The sequence below is a fragment of the Spea bombifrons genome, chromosome 7, assembly GCF_027358695.1.
Source record: "Spea bombifrons isolate aSpeBom1 chromosome 7, aSpeBom1.2.pri, whole genome shotgun sequence".
NCBI lineage: Eukaryota > Metazoa > Chordata > Amphibia > Anura > Pelobatidae > Spea > Spea bombifrons.
Window position 1 is genome coordinate 25,019,479 of NC_071093.1, and position 14,914 is coordinate 25,034,392.

Below are 14,914 nucleotides of genomic sequence, written 5' to 3' on the forward strand. Positions count from 1 at the left end.
CTTAAATGATGTCGCCGAAATGCCTCTGGAGAATGGTAAAACAGCACCACCGGGAGAGATTTTGCCTCTTGCAATATGGCAGAGCCCTTTAAAACATGAACAAGTTTGCAAGATAGTCTCTCCAGACTCTCCAATGCAGGTTGAATACAGGTGCTAGATTTAACCATGCAAGTCAATGGAGCCCAGTTTACTAATCATAATGTGATTAGAAAAATAAAAACTTTATAAAAAAACATTTTGGTAACATGTAAAAATAATTCCCCACTGTGTAATCTGGATGGTGAATAGTTTTTAAAAATTTATGAATTGCCCGGGTTCAAAAACAGGACATGGGCACAGACAGACCGGATGTTGAAAGTCCAGAAAAATCTCCAAAATGTGGCCTCTTAACCCCTAAAACAACCCACATATTGGGGTGTAACTATCGTATTTGCTCGATTTATAAGACTAGGGCTGCAACAACTAATCGATAAAATCAGTAATCGATTATTGATTATAAAATGAGGGTTTTTTTCAGAGCAAACGCTCTGAAAAATACCCCTCATTATATAATCCGTTTAGTCTGACTCGCAGCAGCTCCTACTTACCAGTCCCTCCCTGTAATCAGTGACAACTGGCCCCGCCCCCTTCCTTCTCCCAGAAGGCCAGAACCACATGGCTGTGACACTCATCTAACTGTAAGTATAAAATTAATATTTGGGCTACTGAAAGTTAGGGGAGGTGGGGGTTAATTTAGGGGCAGTTATGGTTAATGGGGTGTTTAGGGTTAATTTAGGGGCAGTTATGGTTAATGGGGTGTTTAGGGGCAGCTATGGTTAATGGGGTGTTTAGGGGCAGTTATGGTTAATTTAGGGGCAGCTGTGGTTAATGGGGTGTTTAGGGTTAATTTGAGGCAGTTGTGGTTAATGGGGTGTTTAGGGTTAATTTAGGGGCTGTTGTTGACAGGGTCTTTAGGGTTAATTTAGGGGATGCTGTGGTTAATGGAGTGTTTAGGGTTAATTTAGGGGCAGTTATGGTTAATGGGGTGTTTAGGGTTAATTTAGGGTAGTTGTTTTGATGGGGTATTTAGAGTTAATTTAGGGGTAGTTATGGTTAATGGGGTGTTTAGGGTTAATTAAATGATGAGGACTGAGGGTTAATTTAATAAAGTTAACTTAAGGTGCAGTTAGAGGTAAAGGGGGGCAGATTAAAGGGAATCTAAATCCTGGGGGCAGTGAAGATTAACCCAGTACTTATTTATAAAAGTATGGTGTCAGTGTGCTGTGAACGGGTCTGTGACTCTATGAGGGGGCTATGAGGTATCTGGGGGGTATAAGGCATATCTGGGGAGGACGGAGTGACATATCTGGGGATATAAGGCATATGCATTATATAAGGCATATGTGGGGAGGGCAGTGTGGCATGTCTGGGGAGGACGGAGTGGTGTATCAGGGTGTATAAGGCATATCTAGGGGTAGAGTGGAGTGGCATATGTGGGGAGGGCAGCGTGGCATGTCTGGGGAGGATGGAGTGGTGTATCAGGGGGTATAAGGCGTATCAGGCACAGTGGCATATGTGAGGGTGGAGTGGCATATGTGGGAGGCAGCGTGGAGTGGCATATGTGGGAGGCAGCGTGGCAAGCCTGGGCTCAAATGTGCATAAATTGGGGGGGCTGGTTGGGAAATAAAGACAAGAAATGCATTTTATCAAAGTTTTTTTATTCTGCTGTTTGTATTTAACATCATTTGTTTATTAAATTATTTTAAATAAATGAAAAATTTACATTCATTTTTTTTTATCAGATTAATCGACAAAATAATCGGCCAACTAATCGATTATGAAAATAATCATTAGTTGCAGCCCTAAAGACGACCCCCCCCAAAATATTTATTAATTTAGGAAAAAAGCCTGAATATAAGACGACCCTATAGGAAAAAAGCTTTACCAGTAAATGTTAATTCATGTAAACTACATAAGCTATTTTTTTTTAATAAAACAATTTTTCTCAATCATAACTTTTAATTCTTTTTATTTTCCAATCTGCCCCCCCCAGTTATGCACATCTGCCCCCAGGCTTGTCACTCTGCCCCATAAATGCTTTAAACCCCCTAAATGCCACTGTGCCCCATGATATGCCTTTTAAACCTCTATCTGCCACTCTGCCTCCAGAAATGCCTTATACTCCTATATGCCGCTCTGGTTAAAAGGCATATTATGGGGCAGAGTGGCATTAAGGGGGTTAAAAGGCATATCATACAGCACTCTGCCTACAGAAATGCCTTATGCCCCCCATTTAACACCTCCCCGAAAAAAGAAAAAAAAAAAACTTACTGGTGCTTCTGACTCCTGGTGTGTTGTCCGGGCAGCGTGTGGACGTCTACACGATTCGCATAGGCAACTTCCGCTGCAGCCGGAAGGAGGTGCGGTTGGCAGCGGGAGTGTTCTGCGTCTATCACGCAGAACTTCCCCGACCGTCAGAGAATTCCCCGGTGAGGGGAACTCTGACATCTGGGCAAGGTCTGCGTGATGGAAGCAGGCAACCCCCGCTGCTAACTGGAAGGAGGTGCGGTTAGCAGCGGGGGTTGTCTGCTTCCATCGCGCAGACCTTCCCCGGCTGCCAGAGAGAATTCCCAGGTGAAGGGAACTCTGATCTCTGACAGCCGGGGAAGGTCTGCGCGATAGACGCAGACAACCCCTGCAGCTAACTGCACCTGCAGCACTGCGGTGATCTGGATCTCAGTCTCGTAGTCGGCATTTGCTCTGAAAAAAACCTTGTCTTATCGAGCAAATACGGTAATACCTAATGTAGGACCTTTATCCTCTTATACATACGTTCCTTTTGTTTTTAATCTAACTAATCCTTGTTTTATATATCTAAAAAATGTTTTATCTCCCTTTTTTACTGACAGGGCAATTTGCTCTTTTGCATGTGATTTGGCAGCTCTTATTACTTTCTTTGCTTCTTTCTGCCTAATTTGTATAGATCTGTGTATCTTCCTCCCTTTGGGTATTTTTGTATCTACTAAAGGCTAACTTCTTGTCTCTTATGATTTTGGCCACTTCTGCAGAGTACCACAGTAGTTTCTTTAATTTTGTACTCTTACTGACCAGCCTAATACACTTTTCTGTTATCTTTAAATGGACTCCATTTAAGTTGCCCCAGTCTGATAAAAAAAAAAAAAACCTCTGGTTCACGGTATGCTTCTCCTTTTAAACAAAACTTTTTTCACACCAGATAAAAATACAGAAATAGGCCTACTCCTTTCAGGAGTAACTCCTCACTACCAGTTACTAAACCAGCTACTCTGAGTTCCAGTACAAAACAAAGCAAATAAACATGCAATCTTTTTGGATACCAAAGGTCTCTTGCCACTCCTTGGCTTTTAGAGGCAGACCACTACCTTGCAGGCTTCCAAATAGAGAATATCCAAGTGCAGCCTGTCCTTAGACCCCTCCTTACTGTTTCAGACTTCATAGGCCTGTGCTACTTAGCCAGGGAACGGTGTGCTGGTAGGGGTAAAAAGCTTAACCATATAAAAGCCAAGATAAACAGCCAGAGGGTACAACGAGCAAATGTACATATGGTCTATACTAAAACGTAGTAAAGCTACAAACATGTACTGAATAGTAGTCTTAAAATGCTCTGTGAGAAAAAGGTTTGGCTTTTCATTGGAAAGGGCATAAGTCTGACCATTACTTAGGCTTTACGTCACTGTGGTTAGTTGTGATCAAAGGTTTGCATACCCTTGGACAATTCGTAATATATATCCCATTCTTAAAGAAAACATGACAAAGAAAAAAAAAATGAAGTGACCCCTGTTAAGTCTGTATACCCTTAGTTTTTACTACTGTGTGTTGTCCCCTTTAGCAGAACCTTCACCTTTTTTTTTTCTGCTCTAACCACTGGAGGATCAACTTGGCCATGTGGTTAGGGTAATTGCTAGAAAGTTCAAGATGTATGTAAGATGACGCAGCACGTCCTATAGGAACGGGCGGCGGGTATGCCACTCTGAAGAACGGGCGATGGCTGCGTCACGCTACACCGAGCGGCGCTACATCATAGTGAGCGGTGCCACGATGCGTGCCATGCTGCATGCTACACCGGGCCGTGCCATGCTATGCTGCACCGAGACGCGCCATGCGTCATTGAACTGTGCCACGCCACACTGAGATACATTGAGCAGCGGTATACCGCTATATCGAGCCGCTCCACGCTACATCAAGCTATGCAATGGTAAAATCCTTTCAAGAGAAAACTTAATGACATGATGATTTCAACTAGGGCTGATTTTGTGAGGATTCAGAGGGAAAATGTAAAAAAAAATTAGTTTATTTTTCTAATCTTCGCTAGTTTTTACTAAATTTCTCATTCTAAATTTTCAGCTAATCATCCAACTATGGTATCAAACGAAAGCTCTATCTCTCCTTGAAAAAACAATATATAGTTTACATGCTTACACTATTCACAGGAACAGAGAATAATCGTTAAACCGACATACCCCAAGAATGGCAAAATTGCTCTGGGCTTTGAGGTACCAAAAACCCCTGGGATTGAAGGGGTTAAAGATCTTAAATCAATTTGACAAAATATTTTTATTATTCGTATGGCTAAATAAGAAGCCAAGAGTTTCGCCCTCTATATTAAGTAAAAATCATGCTCAGGCTGGGCTAAATGTTCCTAATATACAGAATTTACATAAAATCTGTATGTTCAGCCACTTTATAGCCTTGGCTGTCAAATGTGACCAAGACTTACCTTGGTACAAATATGAGAGATGGAAATATTGTGAATTTGACCCATTCCATCTCTATTGGCTTAATCCAGAAGCTATAAAGAAATTAGGAATATCTAACCCCCTGATACTAAATATTTAAAAAAATACGTTCAGCTTTAAAGAAAAATTTGGTTCTACTGACTCATTGTCACTCTGTATGCCCGTAGAAGTGTTACAACTATTCATCAAAGATATAGACTTTAAAACTTGGCAATCTTATGGGATAGCAAAAATAGAAGATATCTACTCCCCTGTGGCAACAAAGTCCTTTTCAGAATTACAAACCATAATTTATAAGCGTTATTAGGTCTAAGACTCTGAATCCAGTAACTATCTTAGATGGATTTATAGAAGGCCACTGTAAGAAAAATTTAATTTCCAGACTTGGAACATTTGTTAGAAAAGATACCAACACTGGAAAAGCCCAATACTGTTCTGAAATGGGAGGACGAATTAGGTATTTCTTACCCAGTAGAAGTATGGATGGACCAAATAAAGGAAAGCCGTTCGTTGTATAAACCTTCAAGAACAATATTTTAAGATACTTCATAGATGGTATTACACTCCCACAATTTTACATAAAATGTTGATCTATTTCTAATCAATGTTGGAGATGTAAACTAGAACTGGATACAGCGGCTCATATTTGGTGGAACTGTAGCAGTTTAATTTAAAACGGGAAGCTATGAATTTGTTCAAAAAGATGTTTGAAATTCAAAGGGATTTATCCCCTCAATCTTTTTTTATTTCACATAGATATACCTTATAAAAATAAAGTTAATTTGGATTTAACTATTAACATATTGGCAGCAATAATGCTGCATTGCACGTAATTGGAAATCAGAAGTACCGGCTTGGTCACAAATGACGAACCAAATTGAATGTCAACATTTAATGGAGAAACATTTGTTTAGAATACATAATTTAAAAAAAATGACATAATCTGGTTACTTTGGCGAAGTTTTTATCCCGATACGGATTTTTTTTTTTTTCTCCTTGGCAATTCTGTCTCTACCCCTTTACACCCTCTGAAAGCCTTTAAGTCCTTTTAAATCTAGGGTTGATTATGTAGCCGTCTTAGGTATGAATGTGTACAGACTATTCCTCAATATGTAATACAATATAATAATTTGGACATCTTCTTAAGCAATGTTTATTTTCGCTGTTTGGGAGAATCATGTTCATGAAATTTCAGATGTTGGGAAGTGCTGTTATGTCTGAATATTGAAAAAATAATAAAAAAAAAAAGTTCAAGAGCGTCCCATGCAAAGCATCCGTGCGGAGAATACAAAATGTCTGCCAGTATTTTCTGATAACATATTTGCCATCAAGATTACCTGTGCCTTTAGCACCACCACCCCCCCCCCCCCGCAAAAAAAAAAATCGTCAGGCTGGAAGAATGCAAATTTTCTACAGTTTTTTTTTTTTCTAAAAACCATGCTGGATTCATCTTGCCATCAATTTTCATAAGATTCCCATTGCCTTTAGAGCTCCCCCAAAACATCAATGAGCCACCACCATGCTTCACAGTGGGGATGATATTCTTTTCGCTATAGGCATTGTTGTGACTGTAAAGCTCTATTTTGGTCTTGTCGCTTAGTGTGCTAGAAGCTGTGAGGCGTGTCAAGGTCTTGATGGGCATATTGTAACTGGGCTTTTTTGTGGCATTGGTGCAGTAAAGGCTTCCTTCTGGCAACTAGACCATGCAGCTCATTTTTGTTCAAGTATTGTCGTATTGTACTCCTTGGAACAACCAGACAGGTTTTTTTTTTTTTGTTTTTTTTTCCTTTCCACTTCTGTGCTTGAACCGTACTGACTGGCATCTTGAAGGTTTTGTAAATGTTTTTTTATATCCTTTTCCATCTTTATAAAGTTCCATTACCTTGTTACACATGTCTTTTCTGCTCCCCGTGGCTCAGTATCTAGCCTTCTCAGTGTATACACATGAGAGCTAACAAACTCATTGACTATTTATACACAGGCACTAATTGAAATTTAAAAAGCCACATATGTGGTAAATCCTCATTTAAACCTGTGTGCCGCCTTGTGTGTCTGTAACAAGGCCAAGTATTCAAGGGTATGTAAACTTTTAATCAAGGCATTTAGAAAGGTGTGTTTTGGTTTTTTTTTTGTTTTTTTTATTGCATGCTCAGTCATATTTTCAAAATCCCTGCCAAGGTATGCAAACTTTTGAGAACTCTTCCAGGGTTAGCACAAGTACGGTGTGATTTTGTGTTCTATTTGTAAAATAACCGTGACTTCCATTAGTGGTGATTCATTTTTGTACTACTGTGGGTTGTACTGTTTATTTTATTATAAGGATCGCTTTACATTGGACTTCAAGGTGGTGTTTTCAAATAGACTATTTTTTTGTGACTAATATAGGGTTCCTAACGCAGGCGGTCGGACTGTGATCAATTCTGCAATCCATATTACTGACAAGGCGTTCCAAGGTGGGTATGTGAAGCCTTTGTTAAGATATATACCGCATTTGCTCAATTATAAGCTGCCCCCCCCCCAAAAAATGTGAATTTTAATTTAGGAGAAAATAGCTTAAATATAAGACTACCCTATAGGAAAAAACTTTTTACTAGTAAATATTCACGTTTTTTTTTTTTTTTTTTTTCATATTATGATATTTCCTTTTATTTGTCACTCTTCCCCAGTTATGCACATCTGCCCACCAGATATGCCTTTTAAGCCCCTATATGCGGCTCTGCCTCCAAAAAGCCATTATACCCCCCCCCCCGACTTACCCTAGACTTGTCCCCTGGGCTTCAGACTCCCTGGTGTCTGGTGTGGCAGCCGGTGGAGGTCTGTGCGCATCGTAGAAAACCTCCGCTGCTACCGGCATTTCTTCTGGGGCTTCTTTGACGGAGCGTCGGCATCACATGACCTTCCAGTGCTCCACCATAGAAGCCCCGGTGGAAGTGCCGGCAGCAGCATTCTAATCTAGCATTTTTCAAGCTGACTGGAAGTAAGTATACGTGTATGCTTTTTGGCTAGCAGAAGATGTTTGGCCTAATGCATCTACAAATTTTGGTGACCAGGAAAGAAGTAAATGGATGTTGAGATTCTGCAAGGAAGACCAAATGAAAAGTGGATGCTCAGCGGGGATGTCCCTTTTTTCGGTTTAGCGTTGCCTGATTTTACGCCACATTAGGCATTCTTTTAATAGAGCCAACAATATACACGATTAAACGATTATATTTCTGGGAATGATTTGGCCCTACAATAGTAGTGGGAATGATTTGGCCCTACAATAGTAGTAGGAATGATAGGAATGATTAAAACAGAGTAGGAATGGCACCTTTCAAATCTACTGAGTCGGTTTTAATAGATATTGCTTTCTAGACTTTTCAGGGAAAAAAGTGCCTCGTGTTTTGAGTTTGTCCCCTTTAGGATGAGAGGCTTTTCAACATATTGCTGTATATTAAAGTAATATACAGTGACATAGGAAACGGTTATTTTATGAAGTGTATTATGGCTTTTTATATTTCCAACATATAAACTTTTTTTAATTTTAAGATTTCTAGGACTGTTGGTTTGCACATACATTCGCCCTGGGCCTCTCGGAAGAAGATTTGAGGAAACTGAGCCGGGAGGAGGGGGTAGGCTCTGAGCCCTGTCCTCCTCCTCCCAGGGGAGCAGCCCATTCTGTCTTCGGACCCCCGCACCTTGATAGTGGATGTGGGTTTGTCATGAGTCCGGCCGGCTGCTCCCATGTGAACAGCTTTAAGGTGGAGAATTGGAAACAGAATCTGCGTGTAATCTATCAGTGCTTTGTGTGGAGTGGGACACCAGAAACACGAAAGAGGAAGGTAGGTGTTCCTTTTAAATTTTTTTTAATTTTTTGCATGTTGGCTCTTTCTTACTGCATGTCTGTGGTAGGACCATTTGCTGGTGAGCTGATTCTGCTGGACAGTACTCACAGGTGTAGGAGCATTTATCCTCTTTGTAATCCTATGCTCCCTGTTGGAGTAGAGGTGATAGCTCTTGCTTGTCGCATGTTGCCAGGTAGGCCAGCACAATGGGCAGTACTTTGCTGGAGGAGAAACGGAGCAGGAAACTTTGCTGGAGGAGAAACGCTTTTGAATAGGCTTTGACTGTATTCTTATGAGGTATAATGTAGCATTTATAGGCCAGTCTGTAAAATTATGACCACAACAGGAGGTCTGGGCTTTGAAATGACTATCGGTGACAAATACTACTGTAGAGTCTGCCTTTGAAGCAATTTGCATAATAGCTAGAGCTTCTACAGTTGCTGTATTGGTATGTAGGTCTATGTGGCTAAAATATTGGGCAGCATACTCTGCTTTAACCCCTTCAATCCCAGGGGTTTTTGGTACCTCAAGTCCCAGAGCAATGTTGTCATTTTTGCCATGTCGGTTCAGCGATTATTCTCTTTTCCTGTGAATAGTGTACTAGGGCTGAAACAACTAATCGATAAAATCGATAATCGATAATGAAAATCGTTGTCAACGATTTTCATTATCGATTAATCAAATAGATTTTTATCGATTATAAAACTCCTCTCCTTATATAATCCGACCTCAGAGATCGGATTATAACACTAGAATCCAGATCCCCTGCAACGCTGCAGGAGACCTGGATTCTCCTCACTGTCGGCCGGTCTCTCACTTCCGTCTCTCTCCCCCCTCCCATCTGCCTCCTCCCCCTCCCATACACTGCTCTGCCTCTCTACCTGGCTCCGTTACTGACAGGCACTTTCCCTGCAGCTTCATAGAAGCCTCAGTGTAAGTGAAGGTGAGTAACGGAGGCTGTCTGTGCGATGCAGACCCCCACCGGCTGACAGAGAATCATCCTCTCTGTCAGCCGGTGGGGGTCTGCATCGCACAGACAGCCTCCGTTACTCACCTTCACTTACACTGAGGCTTCTATGAAGCTGCAGTGAAAGTGCCTGTCAGTGGGAGGGGGAGGAGCCAGAGTGGTGTATGGGAGGAGGCAGAGTGGAGTATGGGAGGGGGAGGAGCCAAAGTGATGTATGGGAGGGGAGGAGGAGGCAGAGTGGAGTATGGGAGGGGGGAGGAGGCAGAGTGGTGTATGGGAGGGGGAGGAGGCAAAGTGATGTATGGGAGGGGAGGAGCCAAAGTGATGTATGGGAGGGGGAGGAGGCAGAGTGGTGTATGGGAGGGGGAGGAGCCAGAGTGGTGTATGGGTGAGTTATAGTGGTGAATGGGGGTATTATGAATTTCAGGGCATATAGGGGGTATAAGGCATATCAATATTAGGTATATCAGGGGGTAAAAGGTATATCAGGGGGCTCAGTTGCATATCACTGGCATATCAGGGGGCACAGTGGCATATCAGGGGGCACAGTGGCATATCAGGGGGCACAGTGGAATCTGGCATATAAGAGGTATAAGGCATATATGGGGGCAGAGTGGCAAGCTGGGGGTCAGATGTGCATAACTGGGGGCAGTTTGGTAAATAAAAAAAAATTAAACAAGGCTCTTTTCTCAGTTTTTATTAAATATGAAAAATAGTTAACATGAATTAATATTTACTAATAACTTTGTATTAAAACCTAGTTTGAGAAACACTGTGTTTGGGTTCTTGTAGCTCTTATTATGTCAGTGAAATAAGAAGGTGAATAGAGAGGCCATTGCAATAAAGAGATGAAAGTGTAAATTGTACGTTTTTTATTGCAATATTGCACAAAATTAGGTAAAGTGATGGGAAATCCCCTCCAAGTTTATCAATTCAGGTGTCCTGATTTCAGAAATACCTAAGTTATATAGATTTTCCATACTTTCCCAGCACCAGGGAACATAGTATAAGGTGTAAACTTATGTATGCATGTATGTATACATGTATGTATGTATGTATACATGTATGTATACATGTATGTATACATGTATGTATGTATGTATGTATACATGTATGTATGTATACATGTATGTATGTATGTATATATTGTATGTATGTATGTATACATGTATGTATGCATGTATGTATGCATGTATGTATGCATGTATGTATACATGTATGTATACATGTATGTATACATGTATGTATACATGTATACATGTATATAGGGCTGCAACAACTAATCGATAAAATCGATAATGAAATTCGTTGCCAACGAATTTCATTATCGATTAGTTGAATCGATTATTATCGATTATAAAATGAGGGTTTTTTCAGAGCAAACGCTCTGAAAAACACCCCTCATTATATAATAGTTTAGTCTGACTCACAGCAGCAGCTCCTACTTACCACCCCCTCCCTGTAATCACTGTGACAACTGGCCCCGCCCCCTTCCTTCTCCCAGAAGGCCAGAACCACATGGCTGTGACACTCATCTAACTGTAAGTATAAAATTAATATTTGGGCTACTGAAAGTCAGGGGAGGTGGGGGTTAATTTAGGGGCAGTTATGGTTAATGGGGTGTGTCATGGTCAGGACTACTTGCCAAGCCGTGACTGTGTGGAGGGCATGGGCATGAAGGGGTTAATAGCACCAGGCCTCTGGATTTACTAACTTGACCCCTTAACAAGGCATAAGCTATACCAAATTAACCCCCAAATCCTGCCTGTATCCCCCCAGGTAGTCTGCCACCACTCACGATTTTGATACCGGATTCGTGAGAAATCCGAATCAGAACATTTATCTCTATATATATATCAACCCACCCCGGGCAAACAACATATATATATATATATATATCCTGTAGAACGTAATAACAGTATGGTAACGTGTTATCCTCTCTTCGGGTTTGTGGATATCAATACTAGAGCCCAAAGACAGACTTGGATTATGAATATTTTAATAACAAAAATACAAAGATTACACAGTGCCAGAATTACAAAAAACAAGACATACAAAAGAAAAATAAAACAGCAAACAGTTCTTAAAAGCAAAAGGACTTAAACACAGGACCCTCACTCACGAGTTTCTCCAATAAGCAGGCCTGTGGGAACTCCTTAAGTCCAGATGGTTTCTTACGATGTTGTTCCAATCAGAGTATATCATGGAGTTCTGCTTTTTGGTCGCTGCCTTGTCCCTAAATCAGACTTTTGCAAGCAAACGCCCCTCTGACCACATGACTGATTATATGACACCATCCCCAAGAATCGGGTCCCATCTTTGATGTGCCAATAAGTTATGGTGGGGTAAAGGTGATGGAAACCCCCCACTTAAGATAGGAATGGAATTCCTATAACTAAGGATCCTTATCAGTTAGGCCATGAATCACCACAGGGGTCCTTTGGGAAGATGACACCTCTAGCCAGAACAGATACAGAGGGCATTCACAAAGAAACACATTAAAATCAACCTCAGATTAACTCATTGAGTGCTTAAACAAAGAAACTAACCACCTCTGCTGGGTTACCCTTCCATGCATCCACTACATTATATGAGTTAATCATGACACCTCCCCCTTTAAGATGGTGGACAGAGGAGGTCAGCACACGCTGATCTACTATGTCTGCCTAAATTCTAGTCTCCCTCTGACAAGACAAACTGTCAGCACGGGACTCCATCTGAGCAATTTGCTAAGCTTCCCATCTACTCTATCCGCCTGAAGAGGAGGGTTGTGATAGATTATAACAGTGAAGTCACAACCATACAAGCATGGCTGTAACTCCTGCAAAGCACACACCATAGCTAAGCACTCTCTGCCAACCCTTGAATAATCCTCTTCCTTTGGCGATAAGTTACTTGGATGTTTTAAGGCCTCATCCATTGGTTTCTCTGCCCTGCTTAGGATAGCTAAACGCTGCCCATTCCCAAGCAAGACAGCAAACGGGTGTCCATTGTCCTGGGCATCCGGTGTGGATCCCAGGCTCTTGGCTTCACCTACACTCACAGGGCGAGGGGTTTCTTGCTGACTGGTCAATGTAGCTGTCTGTTCATGAACCCTTACTATATTATCCTCTGTAGCTGTTGCCCCAGCATCTTGCTGGTATGCCACTACAGCTACAGGGGAAATATTCTGCCCCTCACTCTTCCCACTCAGTAAACACACAAAAGGGATAACAGGGTGTGAATATTCCTCCCCCTCCTCCTTATCTCCAGACTTTACAGCTTTAGGGGGCACAGTTAAGAAACTATCCCCTTCCTGCTTCTTAACCTCCAGCACTTTAAGAGGTAAATTAAGCCTTTCCTCTGGAGCATTAAAGCTGAGTTTTGGCTGTTGACACACAGAAACATCACAGTCCATATATCCCTTGTTTTCCCTTTGAGAAAATTCAGTAACGTGAATATCCACAGACACCCCAACATCATGAATACTTTTTCCTGCACCCAGATCTAAGTACTCAGGTGCTGTAGACACGGTTGGGCACACATCCCCAGTCCCCTTTAGTTTTCCAGGGATACTACCTTCAGGGCATACAACTTCTAAAGGCACTTTTACAGAAGTATCCCCAGCATCCCTGAATCCCTTGGCTACCTGATCACCCATAGTCACACTATGCTTTTCAGTATCAGGGGGCATTGAACCAGAAGAGCCACTACTGATTCCCTGTTCCTGAAACTCTGCCCCTCCAAAGGTCAAACCATAATTTTCCCCTAGAGCTTGCTCGCTAGGTCTGGTCCCTTGGTGCACATCCCCCTTCATCTCTTCAGGAGACAGGATCCTGGGTGCTGGTTCAGACAGGCATACCTCTGCCTTCTGGGCTCCCTCCCAGCTACCCACTACTCCCAAAGTTTCAGACAGTACCTTAGGTTGGACAGGGCCCTCTACCAGCCCTCCAGGTTTGCAGGTTTCCTCAACTGGTGCATACTGGCAAACAAGTCGACCCAGATCCTTGCCCAGCAAAACATTAACAGGAATATCCTCGGATATCCCCACCTCCCGCAAACCCTTGCCCACACCCCAATCAAGGTACACACGTGCCACTGGCACTGCAGGGCGCACCCCGCCAATTCCATGGATGGACATGGTCTTCCCAGGGATAAGATCCTCCAATCTTACCATCTCAGGCCGCACCAGAGTGCAAGCAGCCCCCGTATCCCTGAGTCCCATAGTCACACAGTCACCTACAGTCACTCTTTGTAGGTTCTCATCTTCATTCCCCTGAACCCTGGAAACAAACAAGACAGCTGGGTGTTCCTCAACTGCTACACATTGCAAATTGTCTCCTGGTGCCTCCTTTGGTCTAGCCACAAATAAAACAGGTGCAGCTCCCCCAGCTGTACCTCCATTTCCATTTGTCCGTGGAGATGGTCTCTTAGAAGGGCAGGTGGCACTCAAGTGCCCAATCTGGTTACACCGATAACACCGGCGGGTATCCCCCTGGCCCGATGTGGCCCCTGCTCTGTTGGCTAGGAAAGGTGTTGGTGATAATCTCCCGGCTGGCTTAGAAGTTGGTGGCTGGTAGGCTGCTCCTTTCCAAGTAGATGGTCCTTGTGATGCTTGTACCCGCTTGGTTGTTGGAGTACGGTTGTTGGCATAATCGTTAGCCAGATCTGCCGCCTCTGCCGTGGTCTTAGGTTTTCTGTCCAGAATCCACTCTCGGGCCTCCGGACTTCGTGTGCTCAGGAACTGCTCCAAAATAATCAGATCCTCCAGGGCCTCATATGTAGTTACTTGTAGGCCTCCAGTCCATTGCCGGAAAACAGTCCGAAGCTGTCCCGCATACTCGGTACAACTGTCCGATGTAGCTTGCTGCATCTCTCGAAACTTTTTCCTGTAGAATTCAGGGGTGAGGTTAAAACTTTTTAACAAGGCAGATTTTATGGCCTCATAGTCCTGGTCAACTTCCATTGGCAAGGAAGCAAACACATCCAGGGCTTTCCCCTTCAGACGTGGGGTTAAATACTTTCCCCACTCTTCCTGGGGCAGCTGGTACTGCCTGCACACTTTCTCAAACCCCCTCAAAAACACATCTAGGTCAGTGTCCTTTTCCAGCATTGGAAAGTGTTCCAGGCGGGGTCTGTTAGCACATCTATCCCCGTTAAGAATGCTTTGGGGAGACGGACTAGATTGTTTTAACCGTAGAAGTTCCAGCTGATACTTTCGCTCTGCTTCTCGTTCAGCAGCCTCCCTCTCTCTTTCCCCAGCCTTGTACTGCAGAATCAGTTGGAGCTTTAGCTGAGGATCCACATCCCCCAGATGTTTTAGTGCCACTTGTAACTCAGAGTCCATTACACTCAAGGGGTTAACTTTATCAGGCAACAATCCTTGATCC

The 14,914-nt window shown here is 42.7% G+C and overlaps 1 protein-coding gene across 3 annotated transcripts in view; it reads left to right on the plus strand.

Moving 5' to 3' along the window:
- Window positions 1-14,914, plus strand: part of USP22 (ubiquitin specific peptidase 22) — a 66,044-nt gene that overhangs the window by 13,834 nt on the left and 37,296 nt on the right. For 2 of the 3 annotated variants that reach the window (XM_053472109.1, XM_053472110.1), the window contains exons 2-3: window positions 7,140-7,207; window positions 8,283-8,575. In XM_053472109.1, the coding sequence (XP_053328084.1) occupies window positions 8,456-8,575 (120 nt within the window). In that variant the 5' untranslated portion in view covers window positions 7,140-7,207; window positions 8,283-8,455. The remainder of the gene's footprint in view (window positions 1-7,139; window positions 7,208-8,282; window positions 8,576-14,914) is intronic. The other variant, XM_053472111.1, reaches the window with a different exon arrangement.